The sequence below is a fragment of the Terrapene carolina genome, unplaced genomic scaffold (assembly GCF_002925995.2).
Source record: "Terrapene carolina triunguis isolate 2854851 unplaced genomic scaffold, T_m_triunguis-2.0 Scaffold95, whole genome shotgun sequence".
In the NCBI taxonomy this organism is placed as follows: Eukaryota; Metazoa; Chordata; order Testudines; family Emydidae; genus Terrapene; species Terrapene triunguis.
The window spans coordinates 31,239,787-31,255,375 of record NW_020664446.1 but is presented as its reverse complement, the minus strand read 5'-3'; the positions used below and the strand labels follow the sequence as shown (position 1 = coordinate 31,255,375).

The window sequence follows — 15,589 nt, the reverse complement described above, 5'->3', positions numbered from 1 at the left end:
CTTTGATCTAGTTGTCGCCCCCCCCCCCAACTTCTTGTTTGCAGACGAGTATTGTTAAAAGACTTCACTTACTCTTTTCACTTCTTCCTCCATGGCACTAATTTTCTCAACATACTCTGCAATTTGTTCCTCTTGAACTGTCACTTTTCCATTAAGAGCTCTAAAACAATAAGTGTAACATGACTGATTTAATAGTTACCTAATGGCTCTCATGCTGCATGGTTATTTTAATGGTACTTTTATCCTGGTTTCCATATAAACTTTAGAATCATAGACTCGTACCACAGGGACCTCGAGAGGGCATCTAGTCCAGTCCACTGCACTCATGGCAGGGCTAAGTATTAAGACCATCCATGACAGCTGTTTGTCTAACCTGCTTTTAAAAATCTCCAATGATGGAGATTACACAGTCTTCCTAGGCGATTTATTCCAGTGCTTAACCACCCTGATAGTTAGGAAGTTTTTCCTAATGTCCGACCTAAACTGCCTTTGCTGCAGTTTAAGCCCATTGCTTCTTGTCCTCTCCTTAGATGTTAGGGAGAATAATTTTTCTCTCCCTCCTCCTTGTATCAACCTTTTATGTACTTGAAAACTGTTATGTCCCCTCTCAGTCTTCTCTTCTCTAGACTAAACAAACCCAATTTTTTCAATCTTCTCATAGGTCATATTTTCTAGACCTTTAATAATTTTTGTTGTTCTTCTCTGGACTTTCTCCAATTTGTCCACATCTTTCCTCAAATACGGCACCCAGAACTGGACACAATACTCCAGCTGAGGCCTAATCAGCGTGGAGTAGAGCAGAATTACTTCTCATGTCTTGTTTACAACACTCCTGCTAATACATCCATAATAAGTATTATTCATTCAAATGCAACAAGGATTGATGCCAGTTTGATTTAGACAGTATAATGTAAAAGAACAACCTTGTGTTTCTTCCTTCAGATGCATTATGTATTGACCAAAGCACTCACAGGTATGCAGATAATGATGCAAATAAGAATTTAGAGCAGAGGTCCCCAAACTGTGGGACATGCCCCCCTAGGTGGGCGCAGAGGAACATTTGAGGGCCTGGATGTATATAAATCTCTGCATTAAGCATTTTCACATAACTTTCATATGACTTTGTATTATGCCTCTATTTTCATACAACTTTGTATCAGATCCTTATATAAAAAACTTTGTATTGAGCCTTGGTATAATGTTAAAAAAATGTCTTTTTGCTAGGAGTAGAATAAGATCTCTCCCCCGCTCCCTTTTAATCAATTGCCCTGTTGAACGAATGAGGTGTGAATGAGGAAGGCATGGAAGGCAAGCACCTCCAGACAGCTGCAACCTTTGGAAAGGGGATGGAAGCCAGACCCAAGAACAATAAAACGTGTCAAGTGGGCTCACTAAAGAAGAGCAGACATATTGACGGCCTTGGGGGTTAGAAGCAAGCACCTTCTTTTGAAAACACCCTCTTTGAACAGCATTGGGAGAACACCCAGAAAAAAGCAGCACAAAGGACCAACGGACACAGATACAGATTTTAAATATAGTATAGATTTGCAAGGGAGGGAAGCTGCTATAAATGTGAGGTGTCTTGCAGAGGACCCTGGTTCTCGTCTTGTCAACATGGGAGCATCAATCCAGATCGGCAGAAGCCCGGCTCCACCCCTCCCCCATCTAACTCACCTGGCCAGTGAAGTTAAGGGGAGCAACTAATTGGTAACAACAAGACGGAGTGTCCTTGTGTGTGTATTTGAATGCATGAGTGTAACATATTATATGCATATGATACAGTGTTAATACATACATGTATTACCAATAAATGTGGCGCTTTGCCTTATTCCCCCTGAAAAGATCCTGTGCAGTACTTTAAGTACAACATGGGGCAGCCTCCACGGGGGGTGGGGAAGGAGCAGCACCCAGACGCCACCTGCCCGCAGCCGTGGGCCTGGCTCCACCCCCCTCCTCAGCTCCGCACCTGCCCCCAGCCTCAGCTCCTGGCCACAGCTCCATTCCCGAAGCCGAGGCTGGGACTGGGAGCAGAGCCACACCCCGGCCATGGGCCCAGCTGCTAGCCTCCACTGTGGCCCAGCTGCGGCTCTGCTTTGCTCCCAGCCCCAACCCCACCTGCGTCCCCAGTCTCAGCCCTCACACCCCGCTCCCAGAGCCTTGGGCCCTGCTCCTGGCCCTGGTGGGCACAGACAGGGGAAATGGGGGGGGGGGTGCTGCAATCCTGAAAATTTTTGGAACCCCTAGTTTAGAGAGACTGACTTTGTACTAGCCGCAGTTCTTACAGGTACAAATGCTCCTATAAATTATGTTACATTTGAGGATGTAGTTGCCATGCTTGACACACTGGGTTTTGCAATAGTCAAGGACTTACTCATAGTTTTCAGCAGAAATGTAGATTCCATTTTTCTCTCGTGCAGCAGCAAGATCTCGTTTCAGGCGTTCAATCTCCTCTGTATATTCCTGTAACAAAAATGATCTGTAAAAGCCCGAAGATTCCAGTTTGATAAATTACATTTCTCCTTTGATTTTGAGTTAGCAGGTGGCTGTTACGCTGTAAGATGTTACACATGCCCTTAAGAAAAATTTTATACGGAAGGTAAAATAATGTTTTAAGTGTTAGTACTGTTAGTTTCACATCTCGAAAGCAGTTACAGCATTGCAGAACCTCTCATTAAATACATTTGATTAGATGTAAAGCGATAGTGCTCAACAGTAAAATTTAACTAGGCAGTGTCTAACATCTTAAAATAACCACCTATAAAGTTCCCTTACTAAGGGTCAATTTTATCTGACATGCTGTGTTATTTGTCAAACCTTAATGACTGATCCACTGTATGAGAGACTGGGATGCTTGTGTCTGAGTTGAGGCACCCATTGTGTTAATATTTTGCCAAATTTTAGTTGCTACTATATGAACAGGTGTCCACCTCAAAAGCTGTAACCAGTACCCTGACTGGCAATTTCAGCAAAAGGGCCAAAAGCTGAATCAAGTAGGGAGATTCAATCCTTAAGACTGAACACCCCACTCATCACTAAAGTGGTGCCTACAGGACAGGGTGAAATAGTAACATTGCTAAGGCTCAGCAATTTGGCTGGCCTGACAGAAATAAATTTAACTAACCTTTAATTTGTGAAAGCATACTGGAAAGTTACCTTAATGAGAGCTTTTTTGGTCAGCTTCTGGTTAACTTCAGGCTTATTCATGATATTCTTTGCTCTATGTGCATATTCTAGAGTGCTCAAAGTCTCCTGTATAAAAGTACAAAGACAGACACATGACCTCTAGATGAAGGTTTAAGATTTCAGTACTTCATCTGAACTTTTGTATAATTTACAGACTGCTGGAATAAGTATCCCACTAACAACAACGTAGGATGGATCAGCTTGCACAAAGGTAGGCAGGGTCAAGTCTTTACCTCAAGATTTACAGATGCAGGAGAAACTGTGGCAATTATAGATGTTTTTGTACGCCCTCCAAGAGAATCCTGCAGGATTCTAGTGAGTTTAGATTCCCTGTATGGAATATGTGGGGTTCTTTCTACAAGAGCAGTAATAACTCTCCCCAGAGTAAGCAGAGACTGATTGATATTTCCAGCTTCACGAGCTCTTTTGTCAACTGCTCCAGAACGACCAATGTTTTCACTTCCTGCAAGATCAACCTGAAAGGAGAAAAAAATGCAATCTAGTACAACTCCTATCTTGTAAAGCTGAAGATAAAGAATAATTCCCAAAATATCAATATGCTACCATGTGTACAACCTAGCTTCCCTAAGACTTAGGAGTGTCTATTGTATATTCTTCTCAATGGCTTCATAAAAACATAAGAGCTGCCATACTGGGTCAGACCAATGGTCCATCTTTCTCCAACAGTGGCCTGTACCAGGGCTTTAGGGTGGCAATTATGAATAGGAAAATTATGGCATGATCCACCCCATCTTCCACTCCTGGCTTCTGGTAGTCAGAGGTTTAGGATGACCCCAAGTATGGAGTTGTGTCCCTGACCATCTTGGCTAATAGCCCTTGTTGGACCCATCCTCCAAAAAAGAACTGGATAATGCATGAACCCAGTTATATTTTTGGCAACCACAGCATCCATGGCAATGAGTTTCACAGGTGAGTTGTGCATTGTATTAAAAAAAAACAAAAAACAAAACACCTCTTCCTCTTGTTTGTATTAAACCTGCTGCCTATAAATTTAAACACGTAACCTGTTTTTTAATTGTATGAAATACACCTCAATCTGTTGCTTGGTTACAGGCCCATGCAGTCCAATCTGGTAAAGCTGGTTCCCCTAGGCTACAGCCAGCAGAGTGGTCCTATAGTGCTTCCATTTGAATAGAAGACCATCCAGATTAATGACTCCAGATTGCTCTCTATTGTTAGTCCTCTGCTGGGTGCAAGTATTTCTCCTGACACCTCCTGGAATACCAGTCCAAGATGAAGGCACAAAGATATTTACAGTCAAAATAGCATTCACAAAACAAAACTGAATTTGGTATAGTTACATACAGACATATACTAATCAGTCACACCCACCACTTATTTATGCAGGACACAAAAATGCATGGTCTAACATCATAGGGCCAGATTTTTAAGAAGGTACAAACTCACCTAGAAGGATTTTCAAAAGTATCTAAGGCTATGTCTAGACTGCCTACCTTGCAGCGGCACCACTGTGCTACTACAGCGGCGCCACTGTAAGGTATGCAGTGTAGCTACTCTTTGCAGGCAGGAGAGAGCTATCCTGCCAGCAAAATAAAACCACCCCCAACGAGGGGGAGTAGCTTTGTCAGTGGGAGATGGTGTCCCACTGACAAAGCAGTATCCACACTGGCCTTTTTTGTCTTTAAAACTTTTGTCAGTCAGAGGTTATTTTTTTTCTCTCCACACACCCCTGACCGACAAAAGTATTAACAACAAAAGTGCAGTGTAGACATAGCCTAAGTGCCTCTCCTATGAATTAATGTCAGTTGTTCAACTGAGACTGTTGAGACAATGAGGCAAAGCTTTATTTTCTTCAAGTTTGTTATTCTAGGATTGTCACCTTCATAGAACTCTAGAGTTTAATGCAGATACTTACCAAGTTTAGTTTCCCAATTTTAACAAGCTCTTCTCCGTCTATTGTAGTTTCTTTCATGTGTATGGTGACTGAAAACACAGAGTGTGAACGACTGCAAAATAAGTCAGTCAGTTTAAAACAGACATCCCAATAAAAACAACTTTTCTTCTTTTTGCAAGACAATCACTGATTAAGTGCTACTGATGTCAGTGGACTTATACCAGGGATAAGTTTGGCTCACTGATTTTTATAGATGGGCACTTTTCTAATACATCATCTTATTTTACTAGGCATGCTTCTAAATAGGTGCTTTAAAAATGAGATCCTCTGAAAGGCACTAATATATTAACAACATAGAAGGGTCAGTATCAGAAAATTCAGCCCAATGTTTAGGTTTCAGGAAAAAAAATTAAGACATAAAAGCAATAAACTCTACAAATATTTTTATACACAACTTATGGAAGCTTTAAAAAAAGAAAATGAACATGCCCTGTAGTGTTTGTAACCAATGCACTAGGTACACACAGGTACAGTATAAGAGAATCTGAAAAGTATTTTTATTGTCCAAGCTATGTAAATACAAGCAAGCAGTATTCAGTGATAAAAATTTAGAATTCAGTTTTTATCTAAGACATTAGTAGAGCTTAGGACTTATTTTTAACTTGACAGTATCCCATTTACAAGTCTCACCACCATTGTGACATTGGTAAGGGATATGCAATAAACACTGGAGACACCACTAATATGCAGATGCTTCTGATTGAGAACATATAGATTTCACTACGCATAGAAACAACACACAAGCAGAACAAAAATTATAATCCTATAACCAATTGAAACTATGGGAAATTTAGACAAAGTAATGATCCTGATGCCCTTATCTGAGTTAGAGCAGATTAATATTCTTACAAAGTAGCAGCAGTCAAACAAGATCAGAATATCTTACATCTCTTTGATAATGAGGTCTCTAGTGCCCCAACTTGCTATTACATTGAATCGCTATTGGCTCAGACATCCTCCCTTGCTGACAGAAGGGTGGTTAAGTGGGCTGTAGCCCACGAAAGCTTATGCTCTAATAAATTTGTTAGTCTCTAAGGTGCCACAAGTACTCCTGTTCTTTTTGCAGATACAGACTAACACGGCTGCTACTCTGAAACCTATCTTTCCAAGAAAGGCCTATCAGTTAAGTGACTACAGCACACCATAAGTATGTGATCTCTGTAGGTATATTTACACTACAAACACTGTATCTGCATAGCTACATTGCTGTAGCTATGTCAGCATAACCCTGCAGCATAGACACATTCTACATTGGTGGAAGGGGTTTCCCCCAATCGATGTAGGAACTCCACCTCTCCGAATGATGGCAGCTACATCAACTGAATTGTTCTTCCATTAGCATAGCTGTTTCAACACAGAGTTAGGTCAGAATAGCGAAGTAAGGTCAGGAGTATGGATTTTTCATGCCCCTGACCATCATAGCTATATCAACCAGCCCTATGTTCCAAAGGGAATTTGTTTCAGTTCATATTAGTACATATAACACTTTTCACTCACTTACTCCTAAGGCAATCAGGCTTTTTGTTTGTCTTTTGCCTAGCCAGGCATTTGTCACAAAGCTTCAAAAGCTAAACTTAGTACTTGAGTTACTATTAAGTGTTGTCATTCTAGGTACTATATTGAGGAATGTTCTTTTTCCCTTATGCATCTTGGCAGAGGTCTGGTAGCATTCTGGTGCTTGTGTTAACTGGACATCATGAGTGAGTGAGGAGGCCTAGGCTAGAAACAGCATGCTGGCCCTCAAAAAGAGCTGCCTATGCACATGACTCCACAGGCATTGCCTGCCTGTGTCTTCCAAAGGCAGAATACTTCCAGGTGTGCCTGTGTTGTGCTGCATTCTCCACACCCTGCAGGATTATAGAGATGTGATTTACAAAGCCACAGTAGAGCCCTAATCTTGAGAGCCTAAACTAATATGGGGACCACAAGCTCAAGCAGGGTTCAGTGTAATTTCAAAATCTTTGACTGTTTTGGTCACACCAGGTTTGTTACATCAAAAATATTACATCTTATAAGAGGAAAGTTTTGTACCTAGAGTATGCATTCATGTAAGTAGCTGCAGTTGTTCTTTTCGCTGCTCCTCTTTCCAAAATCTGATACACTTCATCCTTGTTGTGCACAGTTATTTCTTCCAATCCTTTGATAATCACACCCCTCTGTCAAGATGGGAGTTCGTTACACATCTTTTTTGTTACACATCTTTATTTAGTCATTCCAAGAGTCCCACTTAAGTTTTAGAATTCAGATTTGTACCTTGTTACGGGGGTCATCAAACATTTGCAGTCTCTCCCCTACATCAGGAGAGGGATTCAAAAGATCAAAAAGCTCCTCATTGTAGATTTCCAATAGGGATACTTTCACAGAAAATTCTGTACCGTTGTCTGAAAGTTTTTCAAATATTTGATGCAATGTACGGGGGATTATACCAGCTAGTGGATCCTATAATTAAAGCACAGATGAGTTTATGAAATACCAGTACCAAGAGAAGACCAAAGGGACAGTGAGCATAAAGAGGACAATTAAGTTTAGGGAAATCAACATAACTTGTTTTAAAGATGAGAGTCTGACACAAATAGACCATTTTTCATAGGATAATTTTCAGAGCTTGCAGACAGGTTTGAAACAAAATCAGGTTTATCTAAGAGCATATTCATGATTTTAAAAAAGATGTTTAATGGTAAACTCTTAATGTTAGAGTAGGTGAATCTGAAATGAGAGCTTCAGAGTACTTGCAAGAGACTAGTTCCAACCAAGTTTTAATTAGCTACAGCTAGCCTTCTGCAATATACTCACATTGAATTACAACTCAGCTAACGAGCTTTTAATAGGAGGTCAGATTTACCTCTTCCCATGTATATTCTTCATTAGGTGATCTCTCCCCTTCCATTGTGAAGGTTTTTCCTGTACCAGTTTGGCCATAGCTGTGTGGCAGAATTTGAAGATTAAAAGTATATACTTGAAACTGAAGTTACATGTTAAGAAAGTAGTTTGGGGCACTTACGCAAACACGGTACAGTTGTATCCCATAATAACTTCATCCAAAATAGGACAGACAACATTCCGGTAAACCTCAATTTGTTTTGCTTGAGCTCCGAAGACCTGTTGAGGCAAAGTCAGTAGATCACATTTAGCTACACTCTGATGTGTTTCATCACTTGAGATTAGCACATAGTACAACTCCATGACTGATTATTTAGAGGGAAAATTTTTCTAGCAGACATCTAGAAATCAGTGATTCAAAGAAGCGTTACCATATCAAACGTGTAAGTCTTCCTTGCCGTCTTATCGTTTACTCCTCCAGTACGGACGCTAACTTCCTTTCTTGTATGGTCACAATCTACAACGGCATGGGAGTTGGCTTTGCGCTCCGACACATTAAAGGGCCTAAAAGACAAGATTTAAGAATACATCTTTCTCATCAACAAGTATACGAATCAGGTTTGGCTAAGTGGTGCTTGTATTTTGGTTTAAAAATCCAAAAGCAGCATACCGCTTGCGCAGTATAAACAGCAAAATGTACTTGCTTAATCTAGATGAAGTTTCCTCCATTTAACTTCAAACCACTAAAGAGTGTACTGGATGGATATTTGGCATGTTTGCAGCTATTTTGCAATGTTCATGCATGCATTTTCAACAAGTTTATTGCATCTAGAACACAGGAGAAACACATACAATAACTAATGTGAACTAAAAAAGTGAAGTTTTATTTAGACTTGTCAGTTTGTCTAACAATATGCCAAATTATATTTCACTAGGGGTTAAATATACTGCATAATTCTTATTGTAAACATCTTTATAAGAAAATCTTGAATGTAGCGTGATCCACCACAGATCCCTAGCAATACATCTAGTCAGTCATTGTGACTTCTCAGCAGTGGTCATCATCCAGAGTTTGAAGAAAAAGCCCAACCTCCTACAAAGCACGTGCCCAACTGTGTTCTCACATGGAGCTGTGAAGGAAAGGATTTCTTCTTGAACAGGTTATACCCTAAAGCACACATTTTTATTAACCTTGTGAATACCCTTTCACTTAGACCAAAGACCGGGAAACAATTTGGTTAGCTAAAATGGCAATGGAAGAAGTTGCCCAACGTGGTTATACAGTAGCTAAACTTCTACTAAAGTTGGTTTGATATGGGGGATAGACTAAGTTTCTCATTGGACTGATTGCTTGAGTACAGTTGAGAAAAGAGGGATTCAACTTCATCCCATGTTGATGGCCTTGGGGCAAAGCTTATCTTACCCAATTTTTAAGGCACCATGTAAATTTACAATGCTTATAAATAGAGCAGTAGATATCACCAGAACCATTTGAATGCGGATACGTTACTGCTATTATGAAGACCTACTCACAAGCATTAACAAAAAAAACAAAGCAAAAGAGCTTTCCAGATATTTGAAGGAGAGGAGAGTTGTTTAAGGGATTTTTGGGAAGTTTGATAGAAAGATGATTTGTCATTTAATGAGTTGCTGTCTTCAAAGGACAGGAGCTACTATAAAGTCCTGGAATGGAGTTCAGTCCAAGGGACTAGGTTGCTATAGAGATGTCCAGAACTGTGTGAATAACCCTAATACTAGACTTATGGAGCCAGTTAATATTTGCAATATATACTGATGTTTAGCAAGAAGGAGGCAGAATGGAGTTTTTGTCTGTTAGTTTGTTGTGTGCTTGCTTGCCCTGTACCTGCTTGATTGAAGGTTACAGTGTAGTCTCTTTTGGGGGCTGTGTGCTGTGCCAAGCAGCCTGCTAGCTAGGCTGAGAGCTAACTAATGAGGTTCTAACCTGCTATCCTTTGATCCCTAGTCCCTTGACAAGGGGGCATGGCTAATTCAGGGCAGACAGGGGTTTAAAAAGACAGCTCCTAAGCAACCAGAGGAGCTAACAAACAGCAGAAGCAAACAGGATAGTTTTGAGAAGGAGCATGAGAGCCATATACACCTCACACACACACACACCACACACACAGACTTTAGGTTAATAATGCCCCCAAAAAACCAAACCAAACCCCTGAAAGAAGTCCAGTGGCAGAGTCCGGGCTATCCAGTTTATTACACTGAATGCAAGCATGTAAGATTAGCTGCCTTGTGGGCAGGTGCCATATGTATGCCTTTGGAGCAAGCAACTCATGCCCCTCAGAGACAGAGTATGGGCTCTTGAGACCAGAGTGGCTGAACTGGAGGAGCTAAGGGAAATAGAGGTACATAGATGAGACTTTCAGGGACACTGTAGAGTAGTCCCCCACCCCCGTGGCGTGAAAGCCTCTGCTGTTGAAGAGCATGAACATCTCAGAGAAGGCAAACATCAAGCTGGAGCAAAGGGAAACAATCCCATAGTTGGGACCTTCCTTCCAGATGTCATGGTATCCTCTCACAGTGATGAGAAGGAACCCCATTTATTAGGAAGAGACAGGCAATAGTAATAGAGGACTCAATTATTAGAAATCTAGATAGTTGGGTTTGAGAAGACCAGAAGAACCGCATGGTGAATTGCTAGTCAGGTGCAAAGGTTGGAGACCCCTCAAGATATCTAGATAGATGTATGTGCAATGCTGGGCAGGAGCCAGTGGTCATGGTACATGTAGGTACCAGAGACATAGCAAATGGTAGGAGAAAGGTCCTAGTGCAGGGTTCTCACAACAAATTTTTTGGTGGCCGCTCTGACAATTTTTCTTAAAATACTTTAACAACTTTGGAGAAAACAAGTCCAAATCATTGTAATTTATTTATGTAGGAATTTTGTGTCTCCGGGGGGGGGGGGGGGAGGGGAGAGACAGGGCCCAACCATTGTTGGTGGCCCTGGGGGAGGGGCTGCTACTCCCCTCCTCAATCACCTCCCAGGAGGCTGTGGCCAAATGTGGCCGCATTTGAGAAACTGTCCTAGTGGCCAAATTTAAGATACTAGTTAAAAAGATTGAGATCCAAGGCCTCCATGGTAACATTCTCTGAAATGCTTCCACTTCCATATGCAGGGCCAGTTAAGACAGGCAGAACTGCAGGGTTTCAACGTATGGAAGAGATGATGGTGTTGGGAGGAGGGATATAGGTTATTAGGAACTAGGGAACTTTTGGGGAAAGGAGGAGCCTATACAGGAAGGATGGGCTCCAACTAAACCAAAATGAACCAGACTGCTGGCATGTAAAAATAAAAAAGGTCAGAGGAATTTTTGAACTGAGGGATGGGGGAAAGCAGCACACAGTTCAGACAGACATTCCTGAGGGGAGGATTTATTAAAAGGGATACTCTATTCCCTGGAAAAGAGAAGAGGATAGAAGTTGATAAAGTGCCAGTGGGAACTGAAAAAGAAACAGTCAAATGAAAGAGTCCCATGTAGTCATCACAAAGACAGACAACTAAACATTGAGAATTTTTACAAGCATTTTTACTTGTTGCCAGGGGATGTCATGAAAGCCAAAAGAGTAAATGGGTTTAAAAAAGAATTGGATAAATTCATGGAGGACAGGCTCACTGTGGCTATTAGCCAAGATGGTCAAGGATGCAACCTCAGGCTCTGGATAGCCTTAAGCCTCTGACTGCCAGAAGTTGGTACTGGGTGACAGGGGATGGATCACTCATTAATTGCCCTGTTCTGTTCATTCTCTCTGAAGCATCTGGCAGTGGCCACTGTCAGAAGACAGGATATTGAGCTAGATGGACCATTGGTCTGACCTAATATGGCCATTTTTATATTACATTCTTAATAATCCAATGCTCACTGAAATCAGGAAGGGAAGTGGCACACTTGAATATTGCCCCAAAACAAGCAACTTCAAAAAAAGCTATACTCATGTTTTGGAATATCCTTGGTTTACATGACCCTCAAACCACCAGCAGCACCACATATAGTTTTAGGTCAAAATCTCATTGAGAGTCTCATTAAGTGTTTGTTTGCTAATCACAATCAGAAATTAATAAAAAACCTCTTCAAAAACATCCTCTGAACCCATTATTTCATAAAGTGAGAATACAAACACTAGTTTGGCCTTGCCTACACTCATAAATAGCCCCACTCCAATCAATGTTACTATACTGACTCTGAACCCTAAGCACAGACAAAGGCTGTGTTTACGCTGCCACTTTCAGCTCTAAAACTTTAGTCGTTCAGGGGTGTGAAAAAAACCACACCCCTGAGCGACAAACATTTTAGCACTGAAAAGCGCCAGTACAGACAGCGCTTGATAAAGCTACCACCCCTCTTTCGGGGTGTTTATTTTTTATCGCCGGGAGAGCTCTTCCCCGGCGATAAAGCGGGACTACACTGCCCATGTCACAATGCTATAACGTGGGCAGTGTAGACATACCCAAAGATATGCAGTGGTTGGCAATGACTACTAAAAGGTTTGCTTGGAGCATTTTTTTTTTTTTGTACTCTTAGGGGTCATCACCAGTACATTTGCACAGACTGCTGAATAATGTGTATTCCCAAGTGTATCTTAGTGGTTCTCTTCATTAGTTTATGCCAACACCTTATAAGAAATTAGACTGGAAGCTCTTCAAGGTGGAAAGATGTCTATTTTGTCTTGTATAGGACTAAGCACACCAGCTCTTTAATCCTCACCTATAACCCCACATTGAACCATTTGAACTAGATTATGCAAAGTGAGCCATTTTCTTCAACATCCTTTAGGTATTGAAGTGATACAAAGTTGAGCTGGCTATGAGGAATTTTGTAACATTGCACATCTCCAATGGAGTCTCATACAGTAACAACATATGGTACATTTATTAATACAATATGCAGCACACCCACATTTAAGGTCCAGAATAAAGTGCAATCTAAACATGACAACTCTGACATTACCCAGGGCATAATCTGGACTGATGAAGAGCTGTGTCCCCTAAATTTTCCAGCCTGGGGTGGGAAGCTGAAAGCCTGGTCTCTCAGCTCCGCTGGCAGCACCCTGGCAGGAGCCCAGCTGCCCCACAGGCTCTCAGTGGGCCACCTGGGGCTTCTGGCCTCCCCATTCCATGCAGGAAGATTGCGCCGGGAGGCGGGGGGGAGAGCCACCCAGGGAGCAGGGTCCAGCTGTCCTGGCTTCTTGGGCGCCCCCTTGCCAGGAGCCAGGCAGCCTTGTCTATTTCACAGCTCCAGAGCTTTGAAATTGACAAGACACCCACCATTCCCAGCCTAGAGCACTGGTGGAAGCCACCCGGGCATCTCACCGGGGCTTCCAGCTGGGAGCAGGATCCCAGTCGACCAGGTCTCCAGGGGAGTTGACAGCTAACAACTGATGTAAAGAACACAGGTCTACAGACACTGAGTCGCCCTAACCACACCAACATAAGCCCTACACCTCTCCTTGAGGTGGTTTTATTATGTCTGCATAGCAGGGGAGTTACATCACCGGGAGGAGCATTTCAGTGTGTACACCTCCACTGTTTTGTTGACAAAAGCTGACATTTGTTGACAAAACTGCAGTGCAGACAAGGCCTAAGACATACTCCAAATCTGGAGAGCAGCCACAAACTGGTTCTCCAGAGACAAAAGGCTAGCAAATGGGCCATCACCTGGTTAAGTGGCCATTCTTTGGCAGGAAAGAGGTTGAGGGTGAAAAATCTACATCTTGTATAGGAGCATGAGCTTTCGTGGGTGAATACCCACTTCTTCGAAAGAATGCATGCATTCACCCACGAAAGCTCATGTTCCTATACATCTGTTAGTCTATAAAGTGCCACAGGACTCTTTGCTGCTTTTACAGATCTAGACTAACACGGCTACCCCTCTGATACAATCTACATCTTGACAATGAAACAGGGTGGAGTTCCACGAAAGCTTATGCTCCAATACATCTGTTAGTCTATAAGGTGCCACAGAACTCTTTGTTGCCATCCACAAAGACTGTCTCCTGAACCCCAACCCGGAGATGATTCTCAAAGAAGAGAAAAAATTATAAAAAAGGAGAGTTTAAAAAATTCTACTACAAAGCTGTCATGTAAGGGTACTGTTAGGCTAATGTTAACTTGTCCAATTAGTCTTACTTTAATATAGTTCAGGCATTTATTTTCTTTGACGGGAGAAGCATACTTTGGTAAGACATGTATTTGCAAGTCTGAAGCTCATCATGCTTTGCAAACATATCAGGCCTGGGCCAAGACTAATGAGGAGATGTCCCAGACTTGAACTTCTGAGAACATACTGAAAAATGGGCGCTTTAGTTAAAATGTCCCCTCAGCCATAACTACCTCACCATTAAATCCATCCTTCTAATGCTTTACAGGGTTCTGACCACAGGCGTCTTTGGCAGCCTCCTCAGGAGGCCCGTATGGATGCTGTCCAGCACTAGTTATTTGCCTGTGGCAGTAACAGAGAAGCACACACCACCCAGGTAGGGTAACCAGATGTCCCAATTTTATAGGAACAGTGCTGATATTTGGGGCTTTGTCTTATATAGGCGCTTATTACCCCCCAACCCCGTCCTGATTTTTCACACTTGCGGTCTCATCACCCTACGCCCAGGAGGAGCGGTCACGGTCACGGGGGGCACCGCACCCGCTTACCTGCATCTCACAACCACCTGGATATTCTTGCCTTTCTCCTCTTTCTTAGCGCCGCCCTGGGAGCTCATGGCCGCCGTCGCCATTGTCACGGGGCGCGGGGAGCCTGCGGAGGGGAAGGATGCGGTGAGTGCAGACTGGCCGCTCCCCGATATGCGGACAGAGCTGAAGGGACAACAGACCGCCCCTCCCCCCCCCAGCGCTCTACAGCCCTGCCCGACAGCCCGGGCGGGGGAGCATCACCCCCCTCCCGCAGGGCACCGAGCGGCGCCTTGCCCTGTTCACACAGGGAACCCGGCGCCCAGCACAGCGGCAGCCGGCCACGGAGAGGGAGCACTGCCCAGCAAAGGAGCCCCGAGCTCAGGCGAGGTCCTTGGGAAAGGGAGGACCGACCCACCGACCGGAGCCCCCCCAGCGATTAGCGCGCAGCCTCTCTCCCCAACCCCGGACTCACCCTAGCCGACCGTCGCCACCCGCCAAGCTGCTCCGGCCGCTTCCCGTCGCTACGCGCCTAGCCAAGGGCGCCCCTTTCCCTCGACAACTTTGAACCGCGCGCCAGCACTTCCGCAGCCAATCAACGGAAAGCCGCGCGGCGCGTGGTGGAGCATGGGACTTATTTTAAATTTCGGGAACTTGGGGGCAGGGTTGTACTTTAACTGACGTCACACAGGCGTGCGGGCGGCGCGCTCTTCGGCCGTGAGCGTTCGGGACTCGAACCAGGTCGCTTGCGTTCCACGAAGCAATGGGTGCTGGGAATGGTGGTTCCCCTCCCCGAAGAACTGCATGCTGGGAGTGGTAGTGTGTGCCTGCAGGTGATCACTTGGTTCCAAGAAGGGATGTGTTGCGGTGCGTGCTACGGCGAATCTATCCCTCTGCAGTCGGATCGGGCACTGCGTGCTCTGGACTGTTGTCTCACGGCAGTTGTATAACTGCTGTCGGGGGAGGGTTTGGGGACATTATTACACCTGTATTCGGTG

General features: G+C 43.4%; 1 protein-coding gene across 1 annotated transcript in view; it reads right to left on the bottom strand.

Annotated features, from left to right (window-relative positions):
* KIF11 (kinesin family member 11) overlaps positions 1-15,151 on the bottom strand; it is a 29,965-nt gene extending 14,814 nt beyond the window's left edge. The window contains exons 1-12 of the mRNA XM_024192621.2: positions 15,067-15,151; positions 14,616-14,718; positions 8,371-8,503; positions 8,121-8,218; positions 7,962-8,040; positions 7,373-7,558; positions 7,151-7,275; positions 5,081-5,171; positions 3,417-3,659; positions 3,154-3,249; positions 2,372-2,460; positions 73-160 (exon numbers count right to left, since the gene is read on the bottom strand). Of these exons, the coding sequence (XP_024048389.2) occupies positions 73-160; positions 2,372-2,460; positions 3,154-3,249; positions 3,417-3,659; positions 5,081-5,171; positions 7,151-7,275; positions 7,373-7,558; positions 7,962-8,040; positions 8,121-8,218; positions 8,371-8,503; positions 14,616-14,698 (1,311 nt within the window). The 5' untranslated portion in view covers positions 14,699-14,718; positions 15,067-15,151. The remainder of the gene's footprint in view (positions 1-72; positions 161-2,371; positions 2,461-3,153; positions 3,250-3,416; positions 3,660-5,080; positions 5,172-7,150; positions 7,276-7,372; positions 7,559-7,961; positions 8,041-8,120; positions 8,219-8,370; positions 8,504-14,615; positions 14,719-15,066) is intronic.
* Positions 15,152-15,589: the final 438 nt, after the last annotated feature.